The 16689-nt window shown below is 37.4% G+C and overlaps 1 protein-coding gene across 1 annotated transcript; it reads right to left on the minus strand.

The window, feature by feature from the left end:
• Window positions 1–920: 920 nt before the first annotated feature.
• On the minus strand, window positions 921–15506 carry elovl2 (ELOVL fatty acid elongase 2). Its single transcript, XM_017696189.2, has 8 exons — window positions 15224–15506; window positions 12214–12277; window positions 11120–11307; window positions 10113–10190; window positions 6606–6777; window positions 4925–5049; window positions 4153–4287; window positions 921–3326 (listed from the first exon to the last, which is right to left on the minus strand). Exons 1-8 carry the CDS (start codon window positions 15239–15241, stop codon window positions 3219–3221), a joined length of 888 nt encoding a protein of 295 aa, XP_017551678.1. The 5' UTR covers window positions 15242–15506; the 3' UTR covers window positions 921–3218.
• Window positions 15507–16689: the final 1183 nt, after the last annotated feature.

The raw sequence follows: 16689 nt of genomic DNA on the forward strand, positions 1-16689 counted from the left end.
TTGTTCTATATTAAGGTATGAACAGTTTCTCTCTGTGTGTGTGTGTGTGTGTGTGTGTGTGTGTGTGTGTGTGTAGGGGGAAATGAAGTACCAAAAATGATGGTGTACTTTTAAGACAAAGTATGACGGATCACACCTGTATTTAAATGTAGTGGTTGTACAAATATGGTGTTTTTGTTTTTTACCTAGATCAGTATTTCTCAATACTGGTCCAGAGATACCCCCTGGCCTCTACATTTTTCTCATATTTTTTCATAGTTCTCATATGATACATTAGGAGGTAGTTACTAAAGAAGTGCTAAAGTGAAATTCCACAGATTTTTCCATTGGGCTGATGTGAAGTGCACTGTTCTAAAGAAACTTACCTATTCGAAAGTGTTCACAGTGATGGTCGTAGGAACCAGATGTCTAAAATGTTTAATGCCTCTAATAGCTCCCTCATAGGAAGTTATTACTTGACATGGTTATGAATTTGCTGCCAAAAAAGTTTTACCATGATCAACATTACATATAAAACTGGTTTACTGGTGGTTTTAGATAGTAAATAAAATAGCTGTATTGGTGTAGTAGACATTGTGAACCCTGCTTCCCATCACCACCACTTTAAAGAAATCCATGTTGGCAAGTTTCTTTACAATTAACCATTTCACATCCAACGCTGACTTTGTTTACATTTTAATGATTTGAAATTTAGAAAAATCAGTGGAAGATCCCTTTAATATGCTATGAGTTTTGTAATCTTGAAGACAGTATCGTTACAGTATGTATCCAGATTGTATGGAGTTACTGATCATGTGAATTTGGGACAGGGCAGTAAATCCCTCACTTCACTGCTAATTCTAGGAACAAATCCACTCTGTGAAAACTGTTCCAGGTCTCAGGGTAGGTGGGTTAGACTTTACACATTAACACTTGAATGCTTTGTTATTTTGCAAAGAACTGTTTATTGTCCAAAGGAACATAAAAATGAACATATACATGAGAACAAATATGCCACAGAACATTGCCAAACACAAGTATAGGCACATGTTGTTTAGTAAATTACCTTGATTTGTTTTAGATTTGAGTATTTCTAATTGTATTTACAAAGTAAAAACTGCTATAGAATGGAAAAATAATCCAACATTTTCTAATGTACAGCAAAATAAATTCCTAGAGCTGGTTTTCATACATTGGTAATGTAATGGTAAAGTATGAAAGGTAATTGCTAATGTATGAAAAATTTACAGCAGAGGGTCACTTTTTATAGAGCACAATTTGCCCCAATTGAAACAGTAGGCCTGAAAAGTGAGGCCTTCACTGACATTTATGGTGGAGAATCAACTAGCCCGAGTGGTGGAGATTGTGCAGTACATTTTTGTTTACATTCTAGCTGTCTGAAAGCACTGATTTGCAGATAGCCCTGGCTTGGATTTAGGCCTATGAATGGTGGAGAGATCTAGCACTCATGCATGGTCTTTCAAAGAGCAGTACAGAACATGAACATAGCACTTAGAAATTATAGCAGGTATAGAGAATGAAAGAGATGCTGAAAACATATTTCAGAGAAAATACTGCATCAGCCATGCAAAGAGCTGATTGAAAGGAACATTCAGCAAAAAATTCAGTGGAACATCATGACAGAGCACAGCGACAGCTGGAACAAACAGTACTGTTAAAACTCTGACCTCCAGGCTACAAATCATCAGTTCTGGTCACAAATGTTACAGTCGAAAGTGAAAGACACAGTGTAGGTATATGTACAGCATGAAAACCGTTCAGCAGGAACAGAAGAGCAGAGCTCTGAGAGCTACATTTCTTAAAATTTAAACAGTGTCACTGAAGTCTATGAATCACCCTGTTTTCATCCACCTGTTGCACAGCTTTAGTACTGCAGTCTCTGGGCAATGTCCAGGCAATTTAAAGGAGGTGGAAGAAACCAGCCATGAGGTATAATCAAACATCGGGGCCTCATTTATAAAATAGCAACATTTAATTTATGTCTATAAAATACTCCAGCATTTTTCCAGTCTAATCTCTATCTGCTGCATCTGCATCACGTCATTAATTACCATGGACAACATTTCTGATGCATCTACTTTAAAGAGAAAACCTGCCAACTCAAACATGCTTATAGTAGAACTTAACATGAACATACTGATACTAGTGCACAAGGGTTCAAGTTGTTTTTAAAGGGCAGATAGTTAAAATATTTTTGTTGCTTGGATGCCCTTATAGCCCACAGTGCAAGTCTGCCATTTTTGTTTGGCAACCCAGACTGAAAAGCATTTTCTAATGCAAAAACTACACTCAAAAACCACATGTGGACAACCATATGGAGGCTCGGTTCAAGCACATGTTTATGCAAGAATGTTCTAAGAATTATTCATATTAAGCTTGGGAACTTGTACCTGGTATATGAAGGTTGATAAATTGGTGCAAATATTATAAATAAGGTCCGAGGTAGTAAAGTTTCTGGATCTGAAAACAGTTACTGGAACAAAAATACCACTCACCTGGAATGAATCGATGTCTAGGGTTTACAAATGTGGGATATGACATATTTTGGTTCATTTAAACAAAGACATAGAAGTGAATTTCAGGTTTAGATGGATTTCTGTTTCACTACGATGGTTCACACAAATACATGAAGAGGAGTTGTTTGTAACGAGGCAAAATAAAAAGTAATACCGGGTTTTTGAATACTTCCACAAGGCACCGCTTTTATAAATGCACAATGATGTGCTTATGAATGCCTACAGCTTTACCATACATTCAGTCCTTATATGCAGGACTTTTACTGCAGAAAGACCTGAGCTCTAATGAATCTTTCAATGAATGATGGTCTCAATACTGTTATGGTGGTCAGTCCAGGATTATTGTGATGGTAAATTCATGTTTCCTACATAGATTCTGAATATGATTCTCAAAGAGTGAGAAACGTTTAGACCAATGAATTTCTGAATGATGATGGATGGTAAGTTTTTTTCCCCAATGATAACAGCTGTGGTTATGCATATGTCTCTGTGAGACTTGTAATATTTTCAAACGTTCAGAACATCGAGTTACTGTCAAGTCTTTAGAGGAATGAACCAAAACGTGATATAAAAACAGGTTAAAAATAGTGGTCTATACAAAAACCATGATTACAGAATAATTACAGAGGATTATCCCTGCTATCAGATTAGTGTCTCCGCATAATTGGATTGAGAAGAGGAATCTTGAGTTATGTACTGTTGTTACAGTAGTTTATGTTTGGCTCCGTTGATGACAGACGAGACACCGTTTGTGTAATTTCTTGCAATCTCTCCAGCTTTGGGATCTCTTGCTGGCTTTTTTCTGTATGTCTACAAAATAAAGTGACAGATTAATGAATTAGGTAATGAATGTAACTAATGGAGCACATGCATGAAAAAAAATTCAGTATGTTCTTAAGTTCTTAAACACAACTGCATGTTTTGTTGATTTTCTTAGTGAAAACAAGATAACAACTACAGAGAACAAATTTAAATTGGTCACTTTTCTGCAAATTTTACCAGATCTGGAAAAAAATATTTGTGTGCCATAACTTGTGCACAGGCCACATTCTGCATTTTACTTTTCATCACATATTAAGTTGTGTATTAAAATGCGCAGAAGCAAGTTCTCTATAGAGAATGTGTACTTCACTAAATGTAAGTTGACCAGGGTGCCTGAACTTCTGCAAACTGTATGCAGAGAAAATGGTGTGATGTGGCTTTAAAATGGCTTTCATTTTGCTGTTAAGTAAAAGATGTCTGAATATAGTTCTTTAGGTCTATTCTATGGCATAGAATCCATATATACACTATTAAAAATAAATGCTTCTTCCTTGGCTTGCATATATGGTTCTTGAGGAACCTGTAACTGGTATTAACATTTACTTCATGTTGAGATTCTTTAAACTGTAAAAACAAAAGTTCTGCACAAATATTTTTTTTTCCAAATATGATTCTCTAAAGAACCATCCACTGAAAGATTCTTTACAGAACTACAAGTAGTTGTTCTATGCTATGACTCCAAACACCCTTTTTGGCACCTTTATTTATAAGCTTGTAGATACGGAGTGAAAAAAGCAATAAAATGTGAAAGTAATTACTGGATACCAGTGGAGTCACTGATTTACAATCACTATTTATGACTGGGGCTCTTCACCTGCAGATAGAAGTTGATGAACAAGATGACGAGTGTAACCATGTAACTGGACTGAAACAGCAGGCAGCCCAGTGGGAATCCGCAAGGGAAAACCACTGCACTGAGTGTGTGTGTTATAGTTAGTATAAACTGGATCTGAAAGCAAAAAAAAAAGAACAGACAAGAACAATACTTAGAAATAACTCTCTTCTCCATGTAATGCAATAATGACTGTATAAATTTGAATTTCAAACAGAAAGCAGTGATTTGGTATTCCATTTTGACCTGTGTTTAAACAAAACTGGAATAAAGAAAGTTGTGAAATCATATTGACAAATAATACTGTACAATCATGCTTGGGTATAAATGGAGACAGAGTCTTTTATGAGCAAGGATAAGTAGAGGTGTAAAGACATTGTAGAGAGCATTTGCAAGGATTTTAGGTATTTCACCCTCTATGATGCATAATATCAAAAGATTTAGGGAATCTGTACAAATCTCTGTGTGTAAAGGGCAAGGCCATAAAACACAACTGAACACCCATATCACCACATGGGCTTTGCCAAACCAACTTAATAAAACACCTTTTAAAAACACCAGCTGCCCTTTACAATTTGTTAACATTTCACAATGAATGGATGAATAGAAACAATCTAAAATTACACTGAATAAAACTGTAAAAATTACATTCACATATGTAAAAACTTTCAACAGTGAAGAAATATTTTTGTGTGATCAAGACAAAAATTGGGAAACAATTTAAGCAGAAGAAATAGAAACTAGCTGTACTGACCAGCTGGGCTTGCGTGAGGTAGCGTTTCCACCACAAGTATTTGTGCATGGAGGGGATGGTGGACAGACCATAGTAGGAGTACATCAGCACGTGGATGAAACTGTTCAATGTGGGCCCAAAGAAACCTGCACAAAGATCAATCAGCATGTCAGTGACCTCATCTCACCCTAGATGAGATCTGTGTGTGCTGTACTGTAAATCTGATGAGTTGGATAAGATGGATTGGCTACACTGTACAACACTGCAGTACACTTGCTTTTTTAAGCTCTCTCATTCACAATGAAGTAATAAGGAGTACTATTATGGCACATCTCCACCCACGCTACCTTTTGAACTAAGGATGCAGGCAATCAGAACAAAGATTGAAATATATCTGTCTTAACGTCACAGTCTCAAAAATAGCCTAGGGATAATAAAGAATAGGAATGGTAATGCAAAAATTAAAATAACTATTTTTACTTTAATTATCCCCAACCCAGGGGATAGCCTGTCTTCCGCCCAATGACAGCTGGGATAGGCTCCAGCTCTCCCCCACGTGACTCAGAAGCATAAGCGGATGTGTGTGTGTGTATTCCAATATGTTAAATTCAGCAAATAATTAAAACTTGCAAAAAAAATTGTCATATTTACAATATATAGGCAAAAGTATTGGGACACACCTCTTAATCTCTGAATTAATGTGTTTCATTCAGTCCCATTATGACAGGTGTATGAAATCAATCACCTAGCCATGCAGTCTGCCTTTACAATCATTTGTGAAAGAATGAGTCTTTCTAAAGAGCTCACTGAATTTGAGTGTGGTACTGCAGCCATTGCAACAAGTCAGTTCATGAAATTTCTTCCATCCTAGATATTTCAACTGTGAGTGGTATTACTGAAAAGTGCGAGTGTTTAGCAACCACAGCAATGCAACCACAAATTGGCAGACCATATGGCCAAGCAGCTGCATGCAAGCCTTACATCACCAAGCACAATACCAAATGCTGGATGGAGTGGTGTAAAGCTCACTGCCACTGGACTCTGGAGCAGTGGAAGCATATTCTGTGGAGTAACAAATCACGCTTGTCTATCTGGCAGTCTGATGGATGGGTCTGGCTTTGGCCAGTGCCAGGAGAACGTTATCTGGTATCTGGTAATTACCGGTTGCTGCTCGTATCAAATTTAAAACTCTTACGATTGCCTTCAAGGTGTTAACAGAGCAGGCTCCTTCCTACCTGCACTCGCTCCTAAAGGCTTACAGCACCGCCCAGCCGCTGCAATCCTCCAATGAACGTCGCTTAGCTTTGCCAAACATTCACACAAAGCAATCGAGACTGTTCTCATACTTGATTCCCCAATGGTGGAACAAGCTACCTTCCGCTGTCAGAGCAGGGGCGTCCCTCGCTATTTTTAAGAAACTCCTGAAGACAGAGCTCTTCAGGGAGCACTTGCTCTAATCGCCTCTTGCAAATCTAACCACTACCAACCTCATCTCCTTCTTGCCCTCCTTCCCTTCTCTACCCCGCTATTACCCTTTGGCCTCCTTTAAGGCCTGACTATGTTTGTTCTATGTACCACATTATTTGTAAGTCGCTTTGGATAAAAGCGTCTGCTAAATGTAAATGTAAATTTAATGTAATGTAATGTAATCTGTCTGACTGCATTGTGCAAACTGTAAAATTTTCCTTTTGTTTTTACTTACTTTGTCCACAAGGAATCCAATTCATGACGCACCACCAGATATTGAACATGGAGGCGTGGTGATACACATGCAAGAAGGTGATCTGATTGTTCTTTTTCCTCAAAACGAAAAAGATGGTGTCCAGAAACTCAATCAGCTTGGAGAAGTAGTACCACCACAGCACTTTTGCCACCTGCCCAGGTAAGAAAGAGAAAAAAGACCCAATCTGGTCACATATATGATCACAAGACCTTTGATAACAGAATAATAATATGTAACATCTGCCTTGATTGCCTATAGTCTGTATATATGGTAGTAGTGGTTTGGTATGGTGTTATAGATTTAATATGTAAACAAGACTTTGGCCTTTTACTGGTTGTCACTACATGGGAGGTTTTCCTGACTCAAAGCTATACATTACAGAGAGAGAATAGGCTTAGGTCACTGAGTACAGATTAATCACTAAATGCATGGGTGTTTCACCAGTTATTTGTATATATAGTCGTATGCAAAAGTTTGAACACCCCCTTTCAAATAACATATTTTGTTGATTGGTGCAGAAATTCTATTTATTTGCTGAATTTAACATATTGGATCAAAATTAAAGATAACATACAAAATGTGCCATAACTTTTTCACTGGGCATATTTTGTTTTTCATTTTCTCCCAATATGTTAGATTCAGCAAGGAAATAGTATTTTTTCATTAAACTGCGTAAAAGTGTGTGGCTCTGTAGAGGGTGTTTTAACTTATGTTCACTTAGAAAATTAACCAAACATATAATTTGACCAAGGGCGCCTAAAGCATATGACTGTACCGAGTGACCTGGCACCTATATCTAACACAAATGTACAACAAGCTGATCTATTTGTCACGATAGCGTGGACCTTTTGAATTTTTTTATTGACATTGACAAAAGAAAAAAAAATGTTTTTAATTACTTTTAAAATATGTGTATATTTGTATCCTAAGTGCTGGTTACTTTGTGGTAAAAGAATGCCTTACAAATGTGACATAACTTACTTTTTTTGCCTGTTTTTCACATTCTTCAGAAGGAAATGAAAGATTCTAGTTAATTATTTCTTATGTATTTTCAGTACTGCTAAACTAAAAATAAAGCACATACATTTTATGTCCAAAAGTTTGTAGACATCTGCTCATTCAACATTTATTCTGAAATCAAGGGGGATTAGGCCTATGTCCGCCCCCTTTGGTGCATCCTCTACTCTTCTGGAAATGCTTTACACTATATGTTGGAACACTGCTGTGAGGATTTGATTGCATTCAGCCACACAAGTGGGGTCAGGTACTGATGTTAGATGATTAGGTCTGATTCACAAATGCGACTTCAACTCATCCTAACTCAAAGGTGTTTGATGTTCTCTAGAGATTATACCTTGTGCCTTGTGCACAGCTGACTGTCTGTCAGCAGTCGGTGCACCCAAGAATCTGAATTCACTAATTAGAAAGGGTGTCTGGATACTTTTGGACATACATCTTGCAACATTGCAAATACAACCACATGGTCTTTGTTCTTTATATCTGATAAATCTTGAATAACTTGATGCATAATGAAACTGACTCCTATGTTGTGCATGCATATTCCAAGTTTGACCATACAGTACCACATGTTGTGATGAGTGGATCACATGCCTAAATGGATTGAAAGGAAGTATTAACAAGTTCAGTATGCAGAACACAACACTAAAAAGGGCATAAAAAAGAAAAGTATAAGTATAAAGAAAACAGAGTGTTAGTGGCCTGTAGCATGGCAAAATGCACTGAGTACTGAGTGCTGGAATTGAACCACAGAGCACAAACAGGTCATGGCTATGAGATGTCTCATGCTGATGTTCCCATGCTCACGTGCAGGGTTCTCAAACTCAAATTCAGGAGGATCACAGCACTGCACAATTTAGTGTTTCCCCACTTTAGCATGCGTGAAGATAGAGAAATGAAGATAGAGAAACACTAAAGGAAGGCTGGGGCCTTGATCCTGGTGTTTGAGCACCCTGGCAAAGAAGTCATTTTTATTTTCAGTCTATAAGAGGAAGTCCAAGCCTTGTTAAGCAGCCTTTTTGAACAGTCCCTCATCACATTCCCATTCAGTACATACCGCTCACTGTACCACATCGGATTCGGCCGCTAGAATTGATGATCTCAGAAATAGCAAGTGCTTGATCTGGATAATTCAAGATGGATGAAGTAAGTCAAAAGACAAGGCTGCGTAGGAGGAAAAAATGTTTGGTTTAAGGGGAAATTCCACTGACTTTTTAAAATGTAATTAATAGTTAGATTGTTAAGATATAAACAAGGTCATTCAGAGAGGTTTGTTGTGAAATGCTCCGTTCCAGGGAAACTTACAGAGCCAGAATTGTTTACAGTGGTGGTGATAGGAACCAGACGTTGATGCCTCTAAAAACTTTCACTTAGAAAGTTTTTGAACAAAATAGTTAAAAGTATTTCTGAGACACTGATTCACAGTGGTTTTGAGATAACCTTTGGGCCTGAAGCACACTTGTTAAATACTTTAATGGCAGACAGATACAGGCAGGGTGTTATAAGGCAAAATAGTCCCTAAAAGTGGCACCAGTTTACCATTATTATCATTGAATATAATCTTAAGAGACATATAGCCTCCCTAGTAGTTTTGATAGTAAATAAAATAGCTATAACTATGTTGTAAACATTGCAACCCCTGGTTCCTATCACCACTACTGTAATGAAATCGATAGTAAGTTGGTACATTTCTCTGCAAATTAACCATTTGCACATCAAACCACTCTGAATGACTTTGTTTGTCTTCTTTTTCTGTGAAAATTCTGTGAAATTCAGTGAAACACATAACTAAATGAATAACACCCTGTTTTAGGTGTCAGGTATCATTCCTGTATTAATCATGGCTTTCCATGAAAACATTCAAGTATATATATATATATATATATATATATATATATATATATATATATATATATATATATATATATATGCTTGTGTGCTAAATAATATTGTATAATTATACATTCAGTTCTCAGTACATAGACTTTAAAAACTTTGTCCTCCAAAAAAACAGTCTATTTAGAGAAAGGCCTAATATAAATTCAACATATTATTATTATTATTATTATTATCATAATTGTTATTATTATTATCATTATTATTAAGTGTAATATTATGTAATAGTGTTCAGGTTTAATAGTAGGCTTACTATTGTGCTGACGTGCAGGAGTGAATCTTGCTATTAGCATGGACATAACAACGTTCATATTTTGACTAAAAGACAAAACACGTCGCGTTTGGAACTTGTTTGTGAACCACCGGGCGTGAAAGTGGCGATTTTCGAAAATCCCATGAATTTTACTCACAGACTAAAAAATTTGGACAAGGAGTTGCTAATACGAGCTCCAACTACAGAATAATACACAACATCAGAGGTCTATGAGAGATCCTTTTCAGTTACAGCCCATTAGTATGTAATTGGTTGAATGGCAAAAAGGGATTATGGGAATTGTAGTTTTTCTTACTTACCCTGATGTCGCCCTCCCCTGCATCAAAAAGGGCTTGACATTTCAGACGGTAGCCTGCTGACCAGGTTGCTGAAATTAGCTACCCACACACACAGAAACACAGGCAAAAAGTGAGACAAGCATCCACCACAACAGTAGCAAAAGATGTAAGTGCAAATAATTTTTAAGTAAGAAAATTAAAAAGAGAGAGGAGGAACTCTTCTTACTACTCTTCTTCTCTACTCTGAGTCTCCCCCTTCTTTAACTTCCCTATCACTCCATTTCTCTAGGTTTTTTTTTTTTACCCCTCTCACATCTCACAGGACAGAAGCGTTCTTTGACTTCTGCTGTTATTCCATCGCTCTGACCACAGACACTGACCTTTCAGGCATCATTACATTCACATGCACTCATTACCTATTTATCTCTTTGCCTCTGCCTTTTCTTCTCTCTCCCTCACATTTTCTGTGTCTTCTTTCACATAAGGACTATCATGCTTTTCTGTTTTAAAAACTTTCTTTCTCAAAATCTTTTTTTACTGTTTTTCTTAAACCACGTAAATCCTACACAGCTGTATGTGGGCACATACCTTAGTTCTTAACACTCAAAGAATTCAGATTAGTTACTGAATGTGTCATGGTGTTGTTTGAATATTTACACTTACCCATGAACTTATATTAGTTCCTGAATAATTAATTGTAGCTACCATGTAAATCATAGTAGCTACAGAATAATTTGTAGTAACTTGAGTAATCTGTACTACTTACTGAAAAATGTATAGTAATTCCTGAATAATTCATACTAGTTACTAAATAATTTGTAGTAGCTACCAAATAATTCATAGGAGCCCCTCAAATCATTCATAGTAGCTTGAGCAATGAATAAAACCAGTCAATTGAACCCGCTTCACCTCTTCTACCCATGTACAGCAGTTACTGAATAAGTCTATGGCTCTATTAGAATCTACAGTATTGCGTGGAAACTGTCCCTCCAGGACCAGAACTAGATCCCTCTAGTCTTGATTCTTACCTCCACCAGCATGTAAAATGACAGCATGGTGACTGAGAAGTTGTACAGTAGCAGAACATTCTTCAGTGAGTAGGCTGGCCTGTTCTTCATGTATTTTGATCCCAGGTAGACTATCAGGAGGTAGATGAAGGTGAGGAGCAGAGTAGGTGTGCAGGAGTCCAGCAGCAGCCATCCTCGCACTCTTGGATCTACCAGTAAAAAACATATTACCAAAATAATAATATATATTACTAATAATATGAACATTATTCTAAAAAGAAGATCTAATATTACAAATGACAAGTTTGACAAGTCACATTCTTGTTAAGAGTGGGAAACATGATGATATGCCTTATCTAATAACTTGACTAAAATTGTAATGCATATCATGTATTGTTAAAATGTCTTTATATTATTGTACTGTGATAATATATTTTGCTAAACCGCAAACCCTTTATTTAATCTATTTCTTTATAGTTAACAAGAACTTGCACTGTTAACAGTTTGAAAGCTGATGTTTAACAGGAGACTCGAGGGATCTCTGGGGGACATTTGTATTCCTTAAGCTGTGCAGTCTCATTCTAGCCAGCACAAAGCCAGCGCTGGCATGACTTGAAGACTGGGGGGAGGCGGAGGGCAGTCAGCATAAATTAATGTCTTTGTCCAAAAATGTGATTCATCTATACATAGATTGATGTCAAACTATTAATTAGCTTTAGTACATATTACAAAAGCTAGGACCCAAAGCGCATACATGACATTCCACAAAGACTTGTACTAATAATACGGATTAGATACTGCAAGCAGATTGACTGCAGATGAACTTTAACACACTTAACTCTGCAAGTTACAGCCTCTAACATAGCAGCAATTCATGATTAACAAAGAATTTTTATACTGAATCCTAATTTACATTGAGTGAATCTACTTCTATCTCCTATCTATCAGGACTAATGGGGCTGATATGGACCTTGCTAGTGTCTCTAGAGAATGAATGTGCCAAATAACAGAAACAATGAAACACAAAAGTACTAGAATCAATCTTTTTGCACAGCATGTTAAACAGGGGAAGGACTGAAAATCTACATGTGGAAAAGAAGACAGAAGGCACAAACCTCTCTCTCCGAATAGCTTATCCACTGCATTGTTTATCCACTTGTCTATGGCATAGTAGTGGTTCTGGAATACACAAAAAAAAGAGAAAACAAAAAATCATTGGCTGGCCTGCTGGATTGATTGTCTTTGACCTTCTGTGTGCCCTACCATTGCATAAGACATATTCAAATTACAAATTATGCTTGTTAGACGAAAAATGATCCTGCTAGCAGAATTCATACTGGAAGGTTCATCGTTCGCAAGCATTGATCCATGACTCCATGTCAGTGTTGTACATGGTGGTTTGTAGATGCATTTAATTACAAGTGAAGTTTAAATAAGAAATATAAAACCACATGGATGGATTAGCCATGCAGTGTCAAATAACTTATATTGTATGGTCTATAATAGCATCAAATAAAGCCTTTAAAACTTTCTCCTATAGATTCTCTCCTTTTTATTGGGTATATTATTTCTAATACACCCACTATAATGGTTTGCATTTCCCATAATCAGCAAAAAATAAGATGATAACAAAGACAAACTCACTGTACTAAAAAGACCAATGTGTCCTTTCTCATTTTACAGGTCACTGACCCCCACTCTCTGTCTGTCTCTGGCTCTCTCTTTTCCCGTCTCTCTCTATCTGTGTGAGAGGTCACTCAGTTTTGCTGTGATTGCCCGTTTCTTTTTTTTCTTTTTTTTAAAAACAGAGCTCTGCTTTGTCCTCCTAAGAACTTTAATGTTTATTGATTGGACACTATGAGGGAATATGGTGACAAGGTAAAGGGCAACCTAGTTGGATGAGCGTATGTGAAATCCCTTTCAGTCTAAGGGATGATGATGCAGAGGAATTTACTTTTGTGTATCTCATCATTTGTTGGACGTTTATAACTCATTAACTCTTTATAATGTGTGCTCCAGTGTTCTGAGGTACATCTTACTTTGTGTACATATATGGGGGGGCATAAATATTTAGAATGAAGAAAAAGCAACTGTAAATTTAAAGATCAACAAAGCTGGTTTGCAAAAAGAAAAGAAAATTGCTCATTGGAGCATGATGGGGTAGATACAAAGTATGTCATTAGGCATTTATTAGCCAAATTGTTCTGAGGGCCTCCTTTATTTAAAAAAAATTTACCCTCACCTTCCATCATCTTTCAAATGAATGTCCACTTGCCACTTTGTTAACATCCTTAGACCTGGATTTATGTCAAAGTATCCTTCCTTAGTTTTGCACTGGGGCCGCGTGGCTAATGTAGCTAACAGCTAATGAAAGTCTAGAATATTCTGTCCTATAGATTTAGCCTCGTAGCTCCAGTGGGAAACTAAAGAAGCAAATATCAGACATCAAACATGCCTTAGCCAATAGACTACATTTGGGGAAAGGGGAAAAATTTAAGGATGCACCAGTATGGGAATTCTGGGCCAATGTTTTTCACTTACATATCTGCTGATATGTGATGGTGATAGATACACAGTGCTGTTCAGGCACCTGAGCATATTATTCAAAATCATGTATCTTGGCAATAAGTGTTTCTTTGACTGATTAACCAAACCAGTTGGATGGTTACAATTTCACTGCTGTTACAATAACATCACTGCTGGTTGCATTAATATAAGTTGTATTTATTCTAAAAGTAGTATTTTTGGTGCAAATAAAGGTGTCTTAAACTGTGACTGTATAAATGTAGAAAATGGGACTATATAGATTAGCATTACAGTAATTACAAATTAGCATTACAGGTTTACAAATGCAGTAAAATGGATTGTTTTCTGGAGTACCATAAATACATCCTCAAATATAAGTTTATAAATAGAAATAAAATTTCATCATCCAAGCACCAGTCCTTTTCTGACCAGACCGATATGATTCTGCTATATGATTATATGATTGTGACTTCTTGGAAATTGTATTCATTTATTTATTCATTCATTTGCCAAAGCCTTCCTCTGCTTTGCTATTTTCCTGGTGAAGCTCAAATTAAGAGGCCTTTGTGTGTATCCCAAACATGTGAGAGCCTTGCTGAGAATGCTTGGCTGAGTGTGCATCCCTGTGAGTGTGTATTCATGGAAATATGTCCACCAGTGTAAGTGGGAGATGACCTGGTTCCAAAGTGTTCCCTCAGTTCATGCATTTGAATTTTATCACCCCATACTCCTCTAATAAAAGATTAAGCATATAATAAAAAGATAAGTTGGCACATAATAAAGGTCCCTCAGTAAATATGGTTGTGCACAAACACACAGCTTTGCTGAAACCATGTTGCTAACTTCAACATCTGTAGGCAAAATCAAGCACAGAATTGGAGGAGAGACGAGACTTTCCATTCTGTACAAACTCAAACTTTTTTCATTCATCCACCTTTCTGACCAAACAAGGCCATCCACTGGCCTATGCCTGGGAATCTATTTCTGTGCTTCTTTCACTTCTCTGTGGTTCTAATGACTTGTTTCCATAAGAAAAGCAAGGTCACTGCTAACTTGTAGCTGAACAGAAGCTTGTAGAATCCTGCAAAGTGGACTGTAGTGGGTTCTGTTCCTCAGAACTGGGACCCTCCATGAAATGGTTGACATTTTTTGGCAATAAAAGATTTAGCCACATACATTTCAACGCACCTTATTCATTTCGCAGTGCATAAGTCTGTACATTTCACTTGTTTAACAGATGGTCTTCATATTGAGTTAAACGTCCAATTTAGTCAATTCTGATCCTCCAGACAGCTTGGAAGACCAAATAAGACCTCTGACCTTTGGAAGCCCTAACGTAAAATCCATGATTAAATACTTATACTGAATTACTGGGATGCAACCAAAAAGGCCGGTTAATAATACCCTGAAGAGATCAATTAGCTAGTGTGTAAGATGCATCCTATCAGAGGGCTTAGTTAGACTTTCTAGACAAAAGAAACCTCTTCCAATATCTGTCCGAATGTATAAAGGGAGCAGCAGCATCCTTCCTACTTAATAAAGCTGTAAAAACCTCACATCCCTCAGATATCACAAAGACAAATGCTCGTCTTCACTCACCATGCTAAAGAGCTCCATGGCAAAGCTGTGCGTTATGTAGCTCTAAATCGAGGCTGCTCTGTCAGCGCACAGATGCTCAGTCGTCCGGATGGCCGCTGTTTCCTCGCCGCGCCTCTTTCGGTGTGGCAGGCGCCCGCCTGCGGTCCTGCACGCCGCTGTTAGGCGCTTTCACGAGTCTTGCCGTATTTTTGTGTTTCTGGGCGGAGCTCCAACACCAGCCGCCCCGCCTACCGAACTGTTTAGCCTTTGTGATATCTGAGATAAGGCTTTATCCAGCGAGGATGTGGAGACAGTGCCACACTGAAAGGTGCATGTTTTCCGACAAGACCCACCTTCCTACGCGAGGATTGGCTAGAAATATCCCGCTCTGAGCTAGGATTAGCTAACAGGCCAGTAGGGCTGACTGCGAACTCACTGCGAGCCAATCCTAGCGCAGGAGGCGGAGCCTGTGGGGATACAGGTGGGACAGAATACCACGCGTAGCTATAACACATTATTCAAATAATTCTACATGTAGATGTTGGTGGTAGTCTTGCCATCTGTTGTGTTCAAGCTCATTTTTATTTTATTGTATTTTCAGTTCATTTCATATGCAGCCCAAACTCAGCCCAAAAAAAAATTTCTTATGTATTTCTCTCTGTCACTTCAATTTAGGCTTGCTTTATTTACACATGTTTGTGAAGTTCTTTAAGCTGCATTTTGTGTATGAAAGGTACTATACTAAAAGTTTTTAATACTATTCTTATTAATATTAGGAAACTATGGATGCAAAGATGCAAATTGTGGACTGCTCTGACATCCATTATTTTTCATGAGTATATCATGCTGATACATTGAACATTTATAAAAATGAAATGAATATGCTTGAACACCTGAACATTTTTCTCTTCCCAAGTACAATATAAGTACATCAAACATCGGTCAAATCTTAACATCTGTCTAGCGCTCATACATTGTTAAGCAATTATCTAGCGATACAATACAACTCTACATACATAATAATATGTAACAATACATATTATTATTATTATTATTATTATTATTATTATTATAACGGAGGCTTTGAGGAATTGTCAGGAAAGACGCGCTAACAGAAGTGTAATATTCCAAGACCAGTGTTTCATAGTCCTGCTCCTGGAATCATCTGATTTGTACATTTTACCTGCTCTATCAACTCCTGACGCAACTCATCAGCTTATTAACAATCCATTCCTAAAGTTAAAACGGGTGTGTTAGTGCAGGAAAGCACTGTGTGCAATGTGCAGATGTAGATCAGCACTAAGGAACTCTGATCTATCTGATGACAGCATCCTACCATAAGGGCTCAAACGTCAAAGTTAACCTTAGTGCATTGACCGAAATATGCTAACCTACGACTCACCTCATTGCACTCACCGCAAATGACTGACAGGGCGCACATGCAAATTGCGGACCGAGTCTAAACTCTGTTGTACGTACAGGCCACT

The sequence above is a fragment of the Pygocentrus nattereri genome, chromosome 24 (genome assembly GCF_015220715.1).
Source record: "Pygocentrus nattereri isolate fPygNat1 chromosome 24, fPygNat1.pri, whole genome shotgun sequence".
Taxonomy (NCBI): Eukaryota; Metazoa; Chordata; class Actinopteri; order Characiformes; family Serrasalmidae; genus Pygocentrus; species Pygocentrus nattereri.